This window comes from Rosa chinensis, chromosome 7, assembly GCF_002994745.2.
Source record: "Rosa chinensis cultivar Old Blush chromosome 7, RchiOBHm-V2, whole genome shotgun sequence".
NCBI lineage: Eukaryota > Viridiplantae > Streptophyta > Magnoliopsida > Rosales > Rosaceae > Rosa > Rosa chinensis.
In genome coordinates, this window is record NC_037094.1 from 10226172 (window position 1) to 10241370 (window position 15199).

The window sequence follows — 15199 nt, forward strand, 5'->3', positions numbered from 1 at the left end:
ACACATTATTCTCCTCATTTCATTTCCACAAGAAAACAATTAGCCCCCCCCTCAACCATAGAGTTTGGCCTTTCTGTTTTACTCTCCAATTAGATATAATAATAAATGAAAAATATGTCTCTAAGATTTAACATGAAGATGATCTTTTGATTGACGGAACTTCCTCGTTGATTTCAAATTAAATGAAACTATACTGTCCGGGGGTTTGTAAAATTCAAAGGGTTAATCACAAATGCAAGAGTGCTGTTTGCTACTAGCATTCAATGTTTTTAATCAACCAAGCAAAATTAGGCATAGCTGCATCTGAATAGAATTTGAGTCCAAACTTGACCAACTTTAACAGGCAGTCGGAGAGGATATAGGATTAGCATTTGGCAATCTGTGTATCCGCTTAAGATGGAAGCAATTGCTGTTGCTGCATTAAATTAAAGGGCCTAATGAAGGCCGCAGGAAAATCAGAAATTATTGTCATTCCGAATAGCAATTACAGGGGAAATCTTAACCCTATTCCTCACCTAGCACTAATTTGTCAATCGAACAACAGATTCATTAGTCATGTTACATGATTACATCAACTTTCCACCATCCCCACTCATCGCGATCGCCCCTTACCTTTCTTTACTGAATGCCCAGTCTTCCGCTTATGACGGCTGAAATCTGACACAAACCGGAAGGTCTGCCCACACCCTGGCTCTGCACAGACGTACGGACGGGCACCTGTGTGTACCCTAATGTGCTCAGTCCGAGCCCATGCCCACTTGAATGTCATCTTGCATCCCTTCCAAGGGCACCGAAGGGGGCGGTCATCCTCATGAACTCGACGATGTTGCACCAGATACTTGTGCGAGAAGAATTTCTTTCCACACCCCTTGACCGGACACACGTTTTTCTTGTGGAGATTTAGCTCTTGTTTCGTGCCAAAACTCATGGTGCACCCCTCAACGTCACACAAGAATTCTGCTTCCTCTTCCCTCACTGCTGAAGCACTCTTTCCCTTCCGAGCTGAAGCATTCTTTGTCTTCACACCTAAAGCAGTGTTTACCTTTATCCTACCAGTTTGTTGCTGCTCTCTTGCCTTTTTCCTTCCAGTTTCTGGCTGCCCTTTTGCCTTTTTCCTACCGGTTTCTGGCTGCTCTTTTGGAGGTCTTTTTCTAAGTCGCGTGCTAGGCCCACCTTCTGGTTCCTCAGCATTTACATCAACGGTGTTTTGTTCAGATTGAATATTTTGGATCCTGGGAGTCTTTTGCTGGGTTTCTTGAAGACGGCGGGAGCCTTGCTTCACACGGCGAGGAGTTTCCTGTTTCTTTTGCTGAACGGTCTCTGGTTTTATTTGCCTGCCTCGGAAACTCTTAAGCTGCAGTGCAGCATTATCGTCCGGTGTGTCATCCAGAGCTGCATCTTCTCTCTCCACAGTTTTGGCCTGCTTGCTTTTAGAAGTCCTCCTTTGTTGCTGAGGAGAACTGACCCCGTGAAGATTTTGTGAAGTCAAATTTCCTCTCCCAATGCATTTACCTTTGTTGCGTCTAAGTGACCTCCTATGCAGCTGATGGATATTATCCTCAAGCGAATCATCTGAAACCGCAGAGAACTCCCTGGCATTACTTTCAGCAACCCGCCTCTGCTGATGATCAGAATTAACTCCAACTGAATCATCTGACAACATAGAGAAATCTCTGGCAATATACTTCGCTTGCTTACTTTTCGCAATCCGCCTCTGCTGCTGGTGAGAATCAACTCCCATTGAATCATCTGAAACATCATCATCTCCCTCAATATACTTGGCTTGCTCGCTTCGAAGAGTCCTCCTATTTTGCTGACGGAAATCATCTTCCATTGAATCACCTGACACTGCATCTTCTGTCTCAGTAAACTTTGCTTTCTTGGTTGGACCACTCTCTATATATTTGGCTTGCTTGTTCTTGAGAAACCTCTTCTGCTGCTGATGGGAGTTATCATCTACTGAATGAGCAGAAACTGCATCAGGACATTTTGCTTTCTTGGTTGTCCCACCCTCTACAGTCATTTTCCTCTTCCTAGAATACTGTTTAGTCACCATAGTTTTCTCAGTTTTGCGTGTGCTTTCTGATTTTCCATCAAGCTTCTCATCTGGCATTTCTGAATCATGGAACCTCCTCTGTTCTAGCTCTACTTTTTTCTCTTCATGATCCCTTTTTATTAAGAAGGGATGAACTTGATTTGACATCCAAACTTTACCGCACCATTTCCCTACCACTATCTTTTTCTGTTTGGCAGGCCTCCTCCCACAGACCTCAGGTCCTGCAGGCGAGCTAGCTGGAGAACTACGACCAAATGCATTGTATATAACAGAATTGTATGGCATCTGCTTACTATAAAGATGAGAGCGGCTAAGACTGGCACTGTAGAAGAGATTGATCCCCATCTTTACAGCCCAGTCTCCATTCCCAGCAATGGCTTCCTCACTATCCAGAGCTGACTGAATCCTCTCCTCATCCTCCCTGGTGGCATCCCTGAATACCATATCATTCCAGGGATAATTTACTCCCAGTTCTTCTGCTATTTCTTTTGCTTCATCCACTATCCGCGGATAGTCTGCAAATGTATTTATTGAAAATCAGAGCTAATTAGAATATAGATATAAAAGATGGTCTGGTTATCGATAAATGGGATGCTTACTTCAATTATTAAAGACTGCAAATACAATAAACCATTTTAAGAACTTCGTCAAAGGAATGAGATTTTCCTCATCACGCCACTTCTATTTTATAAAACTAACTCCACTAAGCTAAATAAATAATATGGACAGAAAATGGCTGACAGAAGCTGCATCATCTTACGACATTGACCATATACTATCCGGCAAAACTTATTCATCCTTTGTTTGCTGCAACAAGGCACAAATCCCACCGAAGCAATGGTGCCTCCACCGTTCCATATAGCCATAAGTTCAGAAAATATATAATTTTCACCCAAGAAGCTAAAACTAAAACATAAGCAGCAGAACGTCCCATATTCCTGCTACTCTACGGTATCACATACAAAACAACCATGACATTCCAATTGGATAAGCTGATACATATGTTGATAATCTTTTCTTCTTCTTTTTATCCCCACCCCACCCCACCCCACCCTGATGTCAGTGCGATTTGAACGTGAACACTCTACCCGTTTCATCTATACCCCTTTCTTGTTACCAGTTATATTTATACTCGATGATTCTTACTACAGAATGTGCTTTCAAGTAAGTAAATAACTCAGTTAGAAAAAGAGAACGAAGAAAATCAACAAGTGTAAATAGGACAGAGACACACACCTGGATGACAAAGGAGTAAAATGTGGGCACCTCCAAATGAACGGAGCTGCTGCTCAACCTCTACAGCATGCTCAAGGCAGAACACATGCATTCTAGAAGAATCCTGGTCACATCCTGGAAAAAATGATGTGCCTGTACTCTCTTTCTGTAAAGTGGCCTGACCAAATCGTGTTGGTTGAATGTCTAACGCATCTGGGGAGCCAGAATATGAAACCTTTACTGGATCTATAGATGTACCCCCCAAACCATTTGTCTTTGTCAAAGTGTCAAGATCAACAGAACAGTCAATATATTGATGACCATTATCCTTGAAATTAGTTGCTTCACGTCTATTTTCCACATTGCCGTCAACAGTCGGGAGTTCATTACCACAATCAAATCCTGGTGAAGTTGGACTGCGAACCCCAGCTGTACCTCCATAAGAGTCTCTCAAAGGAGGACTAGCACTTTTATACTCATATCTACCTTCCAAAGAACAGTCTGACAAGTTTGTTTCGTCACCACAAACAGGAGCATCTGGTTCAGCCTGATCTTCCTCCGAGTCAGATGAATCTCCATAGGTCAAAGCTAATAGCCCAAGTGCATTAGTATCTCTCTGCATTTCAGTATTTGAATCAACTTCATTGATTGGATCTGTGATCTGATTTCGATAATCAGCAGACTGAACGGGCACATCGTATAAACCATCATGGGTACTCTTTTGCATCAATCCTGTTTCTGAAGGAATAAACATATAAACATTCAAATTTAGAAATTACGGTGAACTAGAAACACTACATAGAAAAATCATTTACCAGATAAGTGCAAGAATGATATACAGGCAAAATGTATCTAGATATGCAGACAAAATGACAAATTTAGGGGTTGGGTAAGTAATCAGATTGATCCAAGTGAAAATTTACTAATGTATTATGAGCACATGGAAGAATGAAAAGGGGAATAGGTCTAATATAAATAACTCAAGTTGGAGATTTCATCCCTGAGCTTGCATAAAACAAGGTGCATAGTTCATGAACTGAAATGTATGTAAAAGTGCAATTTATGGCTGTGTTTCCCTCAGTCCACATGATGCATGTATCAATGCTTCAGTGGCTTATCTAAGACTACCCACAAGAAAAATCTTGGGCTGCAATATCAGTTTGATAGGACTTCAGGAGAAGGAATTTTCAAAATAAACCAACCTGTACAGGGACCCTTCTTTGAACTATTTGGATCTCCATTTGCAACCTGGATAGGCTCACAATCAACAGCCCAATCGTTGAAAAAACTACAATCTGCTGACATGAGATATCTGGCTGCTGCTTCTCTTGGTTGAATTATAGCAACACATGAAAAGCTCAAAATTCCACATGTAACACAAGAAAATAGTCTCTGATCTGACAACCCTTCGCCTTCAACATTACTTTCTCTTTTAGCGCTCATGTTCAGCATCTTAGAAGGAGTACTTGCATTGCCATTTGCATTTAATGAGGGATGCTGGCTACTTTCACATAAAGATGCAAGTTTTCCTTTCACTGAATACAACCCTTTTACCTGCTTGATTCCCTGCTTCCCGTCTATCATGAGATCATCAGGGTTTACTCTTAACTGTGAACCAACACGTAATTTTGAACAAACAGAAATGTCCGAAGAACTCTGTGGTAGAAGTACAATTGACGACCCTTTTCCAAGAACATGAAGCAGCTCATTGTTCTGAATGACATTCTTCACAAATAAACCTTTAACTACTGTTTCTCCTTCACCCTTTTTCTTATCTTTTAGTCGAGAACTTCGAGGTTCAGCACTATTGCGCACAGGCGTTCTGCAGAATAAGCAGTTTAGCAACTGATCATTTTTTCCAGAAATTTTTTGAATCGGTGTCTTCAAACTCAACAAGTAATCAACCCTAATGTGTTTATTTGTGGAAATTTGTAATTACGCAATTAGGCAAATAGAACTTGCAAAAGGTCACAAACAAACCTTGAACATAATGCTAGAGCAAGATCATAAAGTAACTGAAAATGAGACACCATAGGAGGATAATTGATTGAAGCTCGTCGGACAGCCGCATCATTGGCAACCCTCAACCACTCAGGAGTTGCAATGTTGGCTGCCTCCCCACAATTAAATCCTACATACAATTCAATACATAGTCATTTTGATTTCTAAAAACACAAAGACAACAATGACAGTAACTTTAAATAAATAAACACTAATGCTCTCTCACCGTGACTGAATCCAGTGTGATAGGCTCTTGGAAAAGTGACAACAAATTCCCCAGCATTTTGCACTAACCTGATTTAAGGCAATCAGAGATGTAAGAATATCATGAATGCATTAGACACCACAACTCAGGATACTCTAGGAAAGACTTGGCAATCTTGTATAAATAGTCTTTGAGGGACCAAAAACTCCTCTTTGTGGAACAAAGGTAATGTGAATGTGGCTCGGTATGGATCAAACATGTTGATAGTGCTGCTTCTTTTCAGAATCAGATTGAAACTTAGATAATAGCATTCTTAATTTCGTAGGTCATGAAGAATGACTAATTCATCATATAAAATGAAGAACTTAGAAGGCAACATGAGGAAATTCAAAAGCAACTTTAAAAGTAGACAAAGCAAAGATTAAGGAATTACCTGCAGCATGGAATCCCTGAACTAATAAAGACTTCAGGTGACATCACGGTGGTCTTCTCACCAAGCGTAGCAAATGTAACTGAATGAAAACAAATGCCATTAAAGGTTTAGATAGCGAAGAGAAAGGAACTTCATATATCAAACCCATAAGTCAGACCGACGTATAACATCTTTTTAGCATTAAGCGAAAAGCAAAACAAAGTACCACAAATCGACTCATAAGTTCAAGCTTCTATTAACTCCTAACTTAGAACAGAAAATGGAGTAACATTAACTTTGGAAACTATATATATCAAACCTCAAAAGAAATCCAATAAATTCACCTCTCTAACAACCCTTAACTGAGACTGCTCAGGCGTAAAAGACCACCAAGAATCCACTTTCTGACATCACCCTAAAATCCGGGTTGTTTCATTCATTCATCCTAAATAAGTAGTTCTTCCCACTCAGGGAAGCCCAAGACAAGTCCACACTATCCTAAAGAACAAACATTTGACATGGACAGTTTGAACACTAAGCACTACTTCACGTAGTAACAACATCAAACAAACAGTTCAATTGACTTTTCCTACCAAGCTGAAACAAAACAGAGCAGAGCTAAAAAAAAAAAAAAAAACAGGGGACGCATGAAATCTCAGCGTCAGTGGCTAAAAATGTCCCTGAACTCACTCACCAAGAGGATTGATCTCCCCTCCATAACCCTGAACTCTGACGACCTCCTCGAAGGCCACGGCAGCCTCCCTGGGGACGCCATACCAAGTCTTGCCGGCTCCCAAATGCAGGTAATTCAAGCTATGCAAGTCATGATCCTCGACGTGCCAAGCAAACCAGCTGAACATCATGGCCACATAGACCATAGGACACGTAACCCCGGGAATCTCCTCCTTCATAAACCTCAGCAGAGACCCTCTGGACCTGGAAACCCCCCTCATATTCCAGGCCGTCTCTCCCAGCGTGACGCCGTCCCCTGCCTCCCTGCTAGTGCTGGCACCACTCTTCTTGCTGCTGAGCGGCACGAAAGCCGAGCCGGGCATGTCATTGGCGTACTCGACGGAGAAGGGCTTGTCGACAGTGGCTCTCCAGTAAAGGGTCTCGACATCCAGAGGGTTCAGGCCTCCCTTCTTCCTCCGCTTCTTCAAGTAGCTCTTCTCAAAGCTCTTGGCTTTGGCCTCGAATTGGTTGAATGTGTAGTGCTCGCCGCTCTGCCAGACGGGTCTCTGCACGGGGCGGGCCTTCCGGGGGCAGAACCCGATCTGCTGCTGCCGGGTAGTGAATGTGGGCAGGGCCTTGGGGCCTTTTCCAACCGAAGGCCCACCGCGCGCCACCAGAGACTTGTTGAGATTAGCAATTGCTGTTTTCTTCGGCGCCGGCGGCACCGGCGGCACGATTTTGCAGATTCCATACTTGGAAGCCTCCTTCTCGATCTTGAAAATGTAGGCAATCGGATCTTGGAACTCGGCCCAAGTAGGGTGGTACTCCGGAGCTACGGGCAGGGCTCTGAGCCATGACAGAACTTCCTGGGGCTGCTCCGAAGCTGCCATTCAATAAAAATCTTACCAACAATTTTTAATTTTTTTTTTGCGAAATTGGGCGGAGATCTTTTATGGGTTTCGGATGATTGGTCATGCAAAACCCATTGGAGGGGAATTGAAGAAGAAGAAGAAGTAGCTTTTAGGCTGTGGTGCGCTTCATTTTTCGATTTGGGGGTTTTTGGGTGTGGGAGGTCCTCTGTTTTTTTGTTTAATAAACTAACTACAGAGGAGAGGAGAGAAAGCAGAGGAGGAAAACAAATGGTAAAAATTTGGGGGCAGAGGAAGGAGAGCAATAGTGAGAGGGAGGCAGAGGAGTGAGGTTGACATGTGAGTGGGGTTTTATTCTGGGTTTGCGCCCACTTTTGAAAATCACACTGTTTTTTCTATTTTTTACCATTCTGCCACTTTCATTTTCTTTTTGGGGTTCTCATTTTCTGAAAAAAAAAAAAAATTTGTTTTAGCAGCAATATTAACTTCAAATATTAGTTTTTTTTTCTTTTGTATTTTGTATCAGTCATACCAATTTCTACGACATTTTTGTATATATGGATAAGATTTGAAGATAAACTTCTGTTAGGTATAATTATATACAAATCACGTGTATTAAATAAATTTTGATGTTTCGGGTTCAGATAGTTTGAATTATCGAAATTATTTTCCAAAAGTTTGAAAGTTCATTCATAGAAAGTAAACTAATTTAATCCTAACCGATGATCTAGACATGCTAAAAATAAAACACAAAGTCTTTTTTTATCCAAAATCGTCTAGACGAGCACAACATTCAAAATTTTCATTTACTTATTTAACTTCCATTTTTAATGAGTATCTAATTTTTAACCATAATAGTCTCATGGTTGGTTCATGAAGCAGCATTACATGGTGGGTTTAAATTAGTAGTTATCTTAGTAATAATTGTGTTAAAAGAATAGGTACTGCTTATTTAGTTGGAGGTTCTATACGAGATTTGAATCAAAAGAACCGAAAAACAAAGACATTTATAATGATTGAACTAAAATATCTAGTATCAACGAAATTAGACGACGACATTTTTTGCAATTGTAATAATTTAGTGGTTTGTGAAATTTATCTTTGCAGTTACGCCCTTGAGAATTGGGATCTACTGTCTCTGTTGGTCGACAAGTGTACTTGTATTAGTTGTATTTTGCCACAAGAGGGTGAGAATGGGGTGTGTACTTTCACTTGACTCGGGGTCTCCGACACTTTTTATACAGGTCAATCAGCAACCAACCCGAGGACGACATGTCACGTCTTGACAGCCTCGACTAACCAGTGAGGCTGTGACACTAGTGCATATATATCCCTTTTTGTTTTTTCTTTTCGTATTTCAGTAAAAAAGGTAAATCAGAACCATTATTGCGAAGAGAAATATTAGTAAACTAATAACTAAAAACATATCTAACTTCATAGCTAAAAATATAATAAGTAGTTAACTTATTGAGTTCTTCTCTAGCAGACTACGTAAATCTAAAGTTAAGTTCAAGTTTTAGTTAAATTTTCTCTCATCTCTAGCTAAATATAGCTAGAGTTTTTAGTTAAAGTTAAATTTAGTTTTTATTTAGCTAACATGTTGGAGATTAAACTTAGCTTAAAATGAGTTAAATCCAAAAAAAAATTTAAATAACTATTCTGTTTGAGATGCTTTGGGTTATCGAAAGATTGAACTTTGAATCATACATATATTTATAGCGTATCGATTCTACGGGAATAGAATTATTAACATTTTTTATCATAGTATTAGGACATAGATCACAATCATATATTTATGATTTATAATTCATAATTTTCAACAGATGAAATTCATGTATATTAAGAAGTATGAGATTTAAGAACTAAGAAATGTTTAACTGCTTTTCATTTTTATTACTTCAATGCTTGTCTAATTTTTAAAATTATTAGTCATATCAACAATTGTAATCGTATATCTACAGAGCAGAGTACTACTATATGTTTAATTTTCTAATCATCAAACCCAAATTTTTCTATAGAATCTCTGATCCTTCTGTGCATGAAGGAATGTTTTATGGTCATGGTCAATTTCGTTATATTACTCCCCATTTCCACCATGGTTGTCGTCTCCAAACTTGGTGAGGTCCTTTTCGGATTAAGAGAAGAAAAACCCTCGTCTGCCACAAGGTAGATTTGTTTAGTCATTCGATGCACGAAACTATTTGTAATCAGAATTACGTCAAAGCTCGTCACTCAGCATGGTTTGTTAGCTTAGTTTATAATAACTGAGTTCTCCCTATTAGATAATCTTAACCAATCAGATTCTGTAATCATTAGATTCCTTACGGCCATCCTCTACTGATGATAGTACTATGCCCTCTCTTTTGAGTACATCTGAGGCTAGGGTTGGGGAAGACAAACCCAACGTCCCCGCCGCCGTGTTAATATGAGGTTATTAACAAATATTAGACTTCACACTTAACGCGGCGGCCGGCTAATGAAGGGTAAGATGGACACGGAGTCTATCTCACCTATCGAACACATTCTCCGAGTTACTCAACACAAATGAGTCATGGCAGAAGGTGAGACGACAATGCCTCGGAAGAAAAATGGTAATGCTTTGAAAGCGTTTACAGTGAATATATGTTGACTTCACCAAAGGAGGTCATTGACAGACAGCCATTTGTACATGGGCAACAATATCTACTTCCCATTTCATGATATAAAGACCTAACGACCTAATCATTCGAATTCATTCAATGCTATTTATTGTGATTTGCTCGAGTCTTGGTTGAGGATGCTTGCCCAGAATGGCAGGAGGAGCACAGAAAATTGGGGTGGACCACTTTTATTCCTTCATTAGTAAAAGCCTAAAAGGAGTAAATTCCCCCTTTTACCTCAGGTATTTTGACTGTACCCCTTTCACCTTTTGGGTTGTTATAGAATCAGAATGCATATCAACGGTCAGCTTAACTAGGATAATCAAACAATGTAAGCGTCGCTAAAATATCTGAGAAGCATCGACAAACTTAGACGTATACATATAGTACAAATGGATACTGCTTCATTCTAAAACATTCGGATTGTCATAAAATTGTTAAAGTTTATGCAGATAAGTCACTCTCCTTAGAATTCGGTTGTGCTTCTGAAAGCACGAGGGTAACGGGACAATGATCACTTCCATAGAATCCTGCAAAGAGTTTTGAATCAGTGCTCGTTAGCCCTGCACATTAGTATACTACGCAGAAAAAAAGTGAGATGGAATCGACTGACATTATGAAGGTAATGAGATTTCGTTTTAGCCTACTACACAGTTTGAAATGGAATTGCCAGAACATTTCACCACAAAAGACAAAAGCCACATGAGTGACATATCTCCTTTCTCTTTCTTTTCTTTGGTGTTCTGATTCTTTAGCTTGTTTGAACGAACACTATATTTTAGTTTAAGGATGTAATCCATGTGCTAATAAGGATCAGCAAACCAAAATTACATGATTTGGTCAGCCATCAGAAGAAGACTATGCCTTTAAACATGCTATGATCTCCACCAACCGGAGCTTATGGATGAGTAATACTGGCCTATTAAGTTGGAAATGAGAATCTGTTCCTATTTTAAACTTATACTGTATTCTGTAATTCGTATATATTATGCCAGTTCAGACTACTGCAAGAAAATGCACAGCCAGCAGAGGTAATATTTGAAATGGAAAAAGTCATACCTTGTAATTCAATCCCTTGCCCCTTTATCTCACATGAAACAATCCTATCTTTGAGTTGCTCTGCAACTACGAAGTAGTCTATCCTCATCCTTTTGCCTCTATACCTGCCAGAAAGCCACCCACTCACCCAGTATGTTTAATATGTGGTGTAAACTGTATAATAACAATATATGATTATGCAGTTACTTTCCAGTTACTATGTACATCTAATGATTGCACATTCAGATGGAATCACGATGATTTTACAAACACATCAACTCGACTAACACAACAGTAATCCAATTTATTTTCAACGGAAAGTTCCTATGTGCATGATCCATATGGTCTTACTTTCCAATGGGATTTCCTGACCAGGAGAAGCCACCCTCCATGTCCTTCTCTTTGTGTAGGAATCGGTATGCATCTATTAGCTTTCCCCTGAAAGACATATCATCAGACAGATAAAGTTATTCTTTATGAAAGTAACAATACAACTGCACTAAGTAAATAAATGAAAAGAGCCTTTTAATAAATAATATAAATTCAACTATTGCTGTGATATTCCTTATCCAATCCCCTCCCTTCCTCCCTCTATGTGAAATAGATATAAATGAGGCCATGCAGGCACACAATGTAAGAATGCAAAGGGAACAGGTTAATAAGTTATGGGTAACGTACTCTTTCAATATGTTTCCAAAACGCTTTCTCTCAGACAAGGTAAATCCAGGCTGTCCACAATCCTGAAAGAAAACAAACCATCTTAGGGTTTAATATAACACATTTAGGGTACATTTACAGTTCACTTAATTAACTGCCCGCAGTCCTATATCATTTGACCATACTAAAGGTCTAATATTAAACCTTGGTACGCAAAATTCCTGAAATGAAACAGGGCCAGTGTTGATTATGGTATCAAAACAAATGGTGGCAATTCTCCAAACAGAAGTATTACAAGTCCATCGTTGACAAGAACCTCCACATTCTACAAAGTTCCTTCTTTCCTAAAAGATGAGATGCCAGATGATGGACAGGAAACTCAAAATTTTATGTAAAAAGGAATGCATCAGTTCAAATCCATGGGAACTTCAAAATGTATCCTAACAGAAGATATGCATAAGCATCCAAAAGAGGTATTGGTCCCTATTCATTCCACCAGCTCAACCTCACTCTTCACAATTTTAGCTATTTAAGTTAACTTATGACTATTTGACAAAGGCCAAGTACTAATCAACAGAATTTACGACAACCACAATAATGTCCTAAAAAGCTTCAGTTTGAAATATAACCTCTTTATTTGGAGGAACATAACCATTAACCTTTGCTGCACTGAAAAAATCTGGATGACTCACATCGATCTCTTCATGGCTGCATACAAATATTAGAATAAGACAGAAAAAATATAAGTTCCTCCTTAAGAAAACCAATATATCTAATGAGGTGCATAAGAACATAAACAAGATTATATTACAGGAACTTTGTCATGCTAAGTCCAGAACAATTTTCAACAGGTTAGTATATAATTGGATCTGTAACAGGGTATTAATGGATTATTTTAGATGTGACGGTTAGAAAAAACTTTCCCTCAGAAATTTATGTAGCCAAAGTTTCATATTTGAACATAAAGCTACACACTTCACATCCAAGTAGCTCGAAAACATCCAATGTGTGGACTTACCATAAATTTATGGTAAGGCATGGTACTTGTGAATAGCTCAAGTTTACCAGTTGTGAATAGCTTGGATAGTGGGACAAAGAAAAATACACTCACCTGACATTCAGATCACCACACCATATGAGAGGCTTATCTGAACATTGCAAGACAAACTCTAAAATCCTTTTATCCCATTTTCTTCTCCTTGGGAATGAGTTTTCTTCCTCCTTCCAGCCATTGTTTGGTGCATATGTATTCAACAATTGAAATGTCTCAAATTCAGCTAAGATAACCCGACCATCTGGTTCATGCTTCGAAGCTAACAATAGACAATTGTATTAACCAACTGATGTGCCAGTGAAACAAAAGAATATTTGGGATAGATATCTAAGCACAAAGGTTCAAAATCATTTTCCAGAACAGGGACTCTATATCCCTCCTTTACAGAATCATTTGTATATTACATACATAAATGCAAAGGAACTCAAGTATAACAAATTGATCTCGCACCAATTTAGGTAGGAAGATGTTTGCAAGTTGAAAACAGATTTATTTCAGTATATGAATGTCAATGGATGTCATTAACAAAGACAAATAATTAACCACCAAACCTTTTCTGTCAAGATTGAAAAATACTTTTTGGGGTTGAAAACACTTCTTTACAATCAATGCAGTCCCTGCATACTTTGAATCTGAAAGAGACCACCAAACACGATAATCTCCAAAGGGTGGATTTGACAGGGCACGCATTATTATCTGCATAATTTGGGAAGGAAAGAAAGAGAAGCAACGTCTACATTAGTGATAATTTTGAGGCTATTTTGCAAAACATGATCATATGTATAAGCGGAAAACCAAAATGTTTGAAGAACTTGAATATAGGAATGGTAAATTCAACTCAGTTGAAGTATAAACCCCTAGAATGCTATGAGAATCTTTTAGTATTATCATGCCTATGAAAGCTAACAATTTTCAAGAGAAAAGATTCCTTTGCTTAGAAACAATATAAAAATACTGACTAATTAGCAACTTTAACCCTATCTAGATAGTTAAAATTTGGTATAGTGTTACTAGTTGATACGAGAATATTTCTTTGAACACGACAATGATCAATACAAATGTAAAAGTTCAACACACATGCTCTCCACCAAAAATTCTAAAGTTTTGTGAAAGAAATGTACCTGCTTTTCTTCACGTGATGAGCTAGTGTCATCTTTCAACTCTCCTGGGCGTTTAGGTGCACCCTTTGAACCAGCAGCAGGCATCCTAACTTCCTGATATCTATATGCAGTTAGAAAGTTGTTCCGCATACACTTAATCAATTCTTTAAGAATAAGTACTTAGCAACCGCGACGCATATGAACAAAGAGACAGACTAACAAAATAAACCAACAAACAATCAAGTAGTAGTTTTGAATTCAATTCAGAAACTAAATCACGAAAAAGCATTAAATCCAATATTGAATGGAAATTTTGCTTATTTCTAGCTTTCCACATTGTGCATTGTACCTCCATCAAATGAAATGAATGAATCTGACATGATCCACGGATGTTGAAACCACCCTATACCAGCCTATTCTATTCATATAAACAGCATGACATGTTTTAGCCAAAAGAATTCACCTTTAAAACTACGAAACTAAAAATGAACCATATTTTTATCACAGTCCAAAACCACTGCTACCAAATTCTCTTTACCTACAGCTCAAACCATAAAAAGTCCACATTCATCACATTTCACAGACCAAACATCATGTACCCAAATCCCATTACACCAGCACAGTCCAAATCCCACTACACCAGTAGAGTCAAAATAGATCACAAACATTCATCAATGCCTCTTAAACGCCAAAAATCGAAGTGGGTGCCTAAAAACAGAGAGAATGGCAGACCTGTATCGCAATGACATCGGGATCGAAGGTGGTTATGAACTTAGTAAACTCAGGCCAGTTGCTCTTGACTCGAAGAAGAAAGCTGTTGGCATTCCAAGTTAAGAACTTGGTTGGCTCTTTCTTGGGTTTGTCCTCCGTTGAAGTTTGTCCATTTTTGGGAGATGAAAGGTTGGGTTTTTTGGCAGACCCATCTTTCTCTACTGGTTGAAAGAAACGTTTCATCGTCCCCCCAAGGCTCTGAGCTCTTCTAACAGTGTTTGTTTCCCACTGAAACAAAACCAAGTCCCCGCTACAGGTTTCTGAAATATCGTTACAGTCCCTGGTCGTTTTTGTGTACGAACGCTCCTAGTTGCAACTTGGGTATGAAATTGGACCACCCGAACCCGAACCGAAATGTAAGCTAATTAAATTTATTATTATTATTATTTTTTATTTTTTTTATCAATGATGCTAATTAACTTTAGGCGTGTATTGTATGATTTGTGTTTGGAGCAATTGCTTTATGGTCATTTGCTTTAGAGTAATTTTGATTCTTGCAACAAAATAATC

At 38.8% G+C, this 15199-nt stretch overlaps 2 protein-coding genes across 2 annotated transcripts; both read right to left on the minus strand.

Moving 5' to 3' along the window:
* Nucleotides 1–391: 391 nt before the first annotated feature.
* On the minus strand, nt 392–7748 carry LOC112176456 (lysine-specific demethylase REF6). Its single transcript, XM_024314385.2, has 7 exons — nt 6584–7748; nt 5911–5989; nt 5499–5566; nt 5252–5402; nt 4474–5093; nt 3293–4009; nt 392–2571 (listed from the first exon to the last, which is right to left on the minus strand). The coding sequence occupies exons 1-7, from the start codon at nt 7449–7451 to the stop codon at nt 593–595; spliced, it is 4482 nt and encodes a 1493-aa protein (XP_024170153.1). The 5' UTR covers nt 7452–7748; the 3' UTR covers nt 392–592.
* Nucleotides 7749–10360: 2612 nt separating this feature from the next.
* LOC112179269 (DNA-(apurinic or apyrimidinic site) endonuclease) lies at nt 10361–14958 on the minus strand. The gene is made up of 9 exons (XM_024317637.2): nt 14651–14958; nt 13940–14032; nt 13370–13514; nt 12876–13077; nt 12394–12472; nt 11786–11847; nt 11459–11545; nt 11129–11232; nt 10361–10599 (listed from the first exon to the last, which is right to left on the minus strand). The coding sequence occupies exons 1-9, from the start codon at nt 14870–14872 to the stop codon at nt 10514–10516; spliced, it is 1080 nt and encodes a 359-aa protein (XP_024173405.1). The 5' UTR covers nt 14873–14958; the 3' UTR covers nt 10361–10513.
* Between the last annotated feature and the right edge of the window lie 241 nt (nt 14959–15199).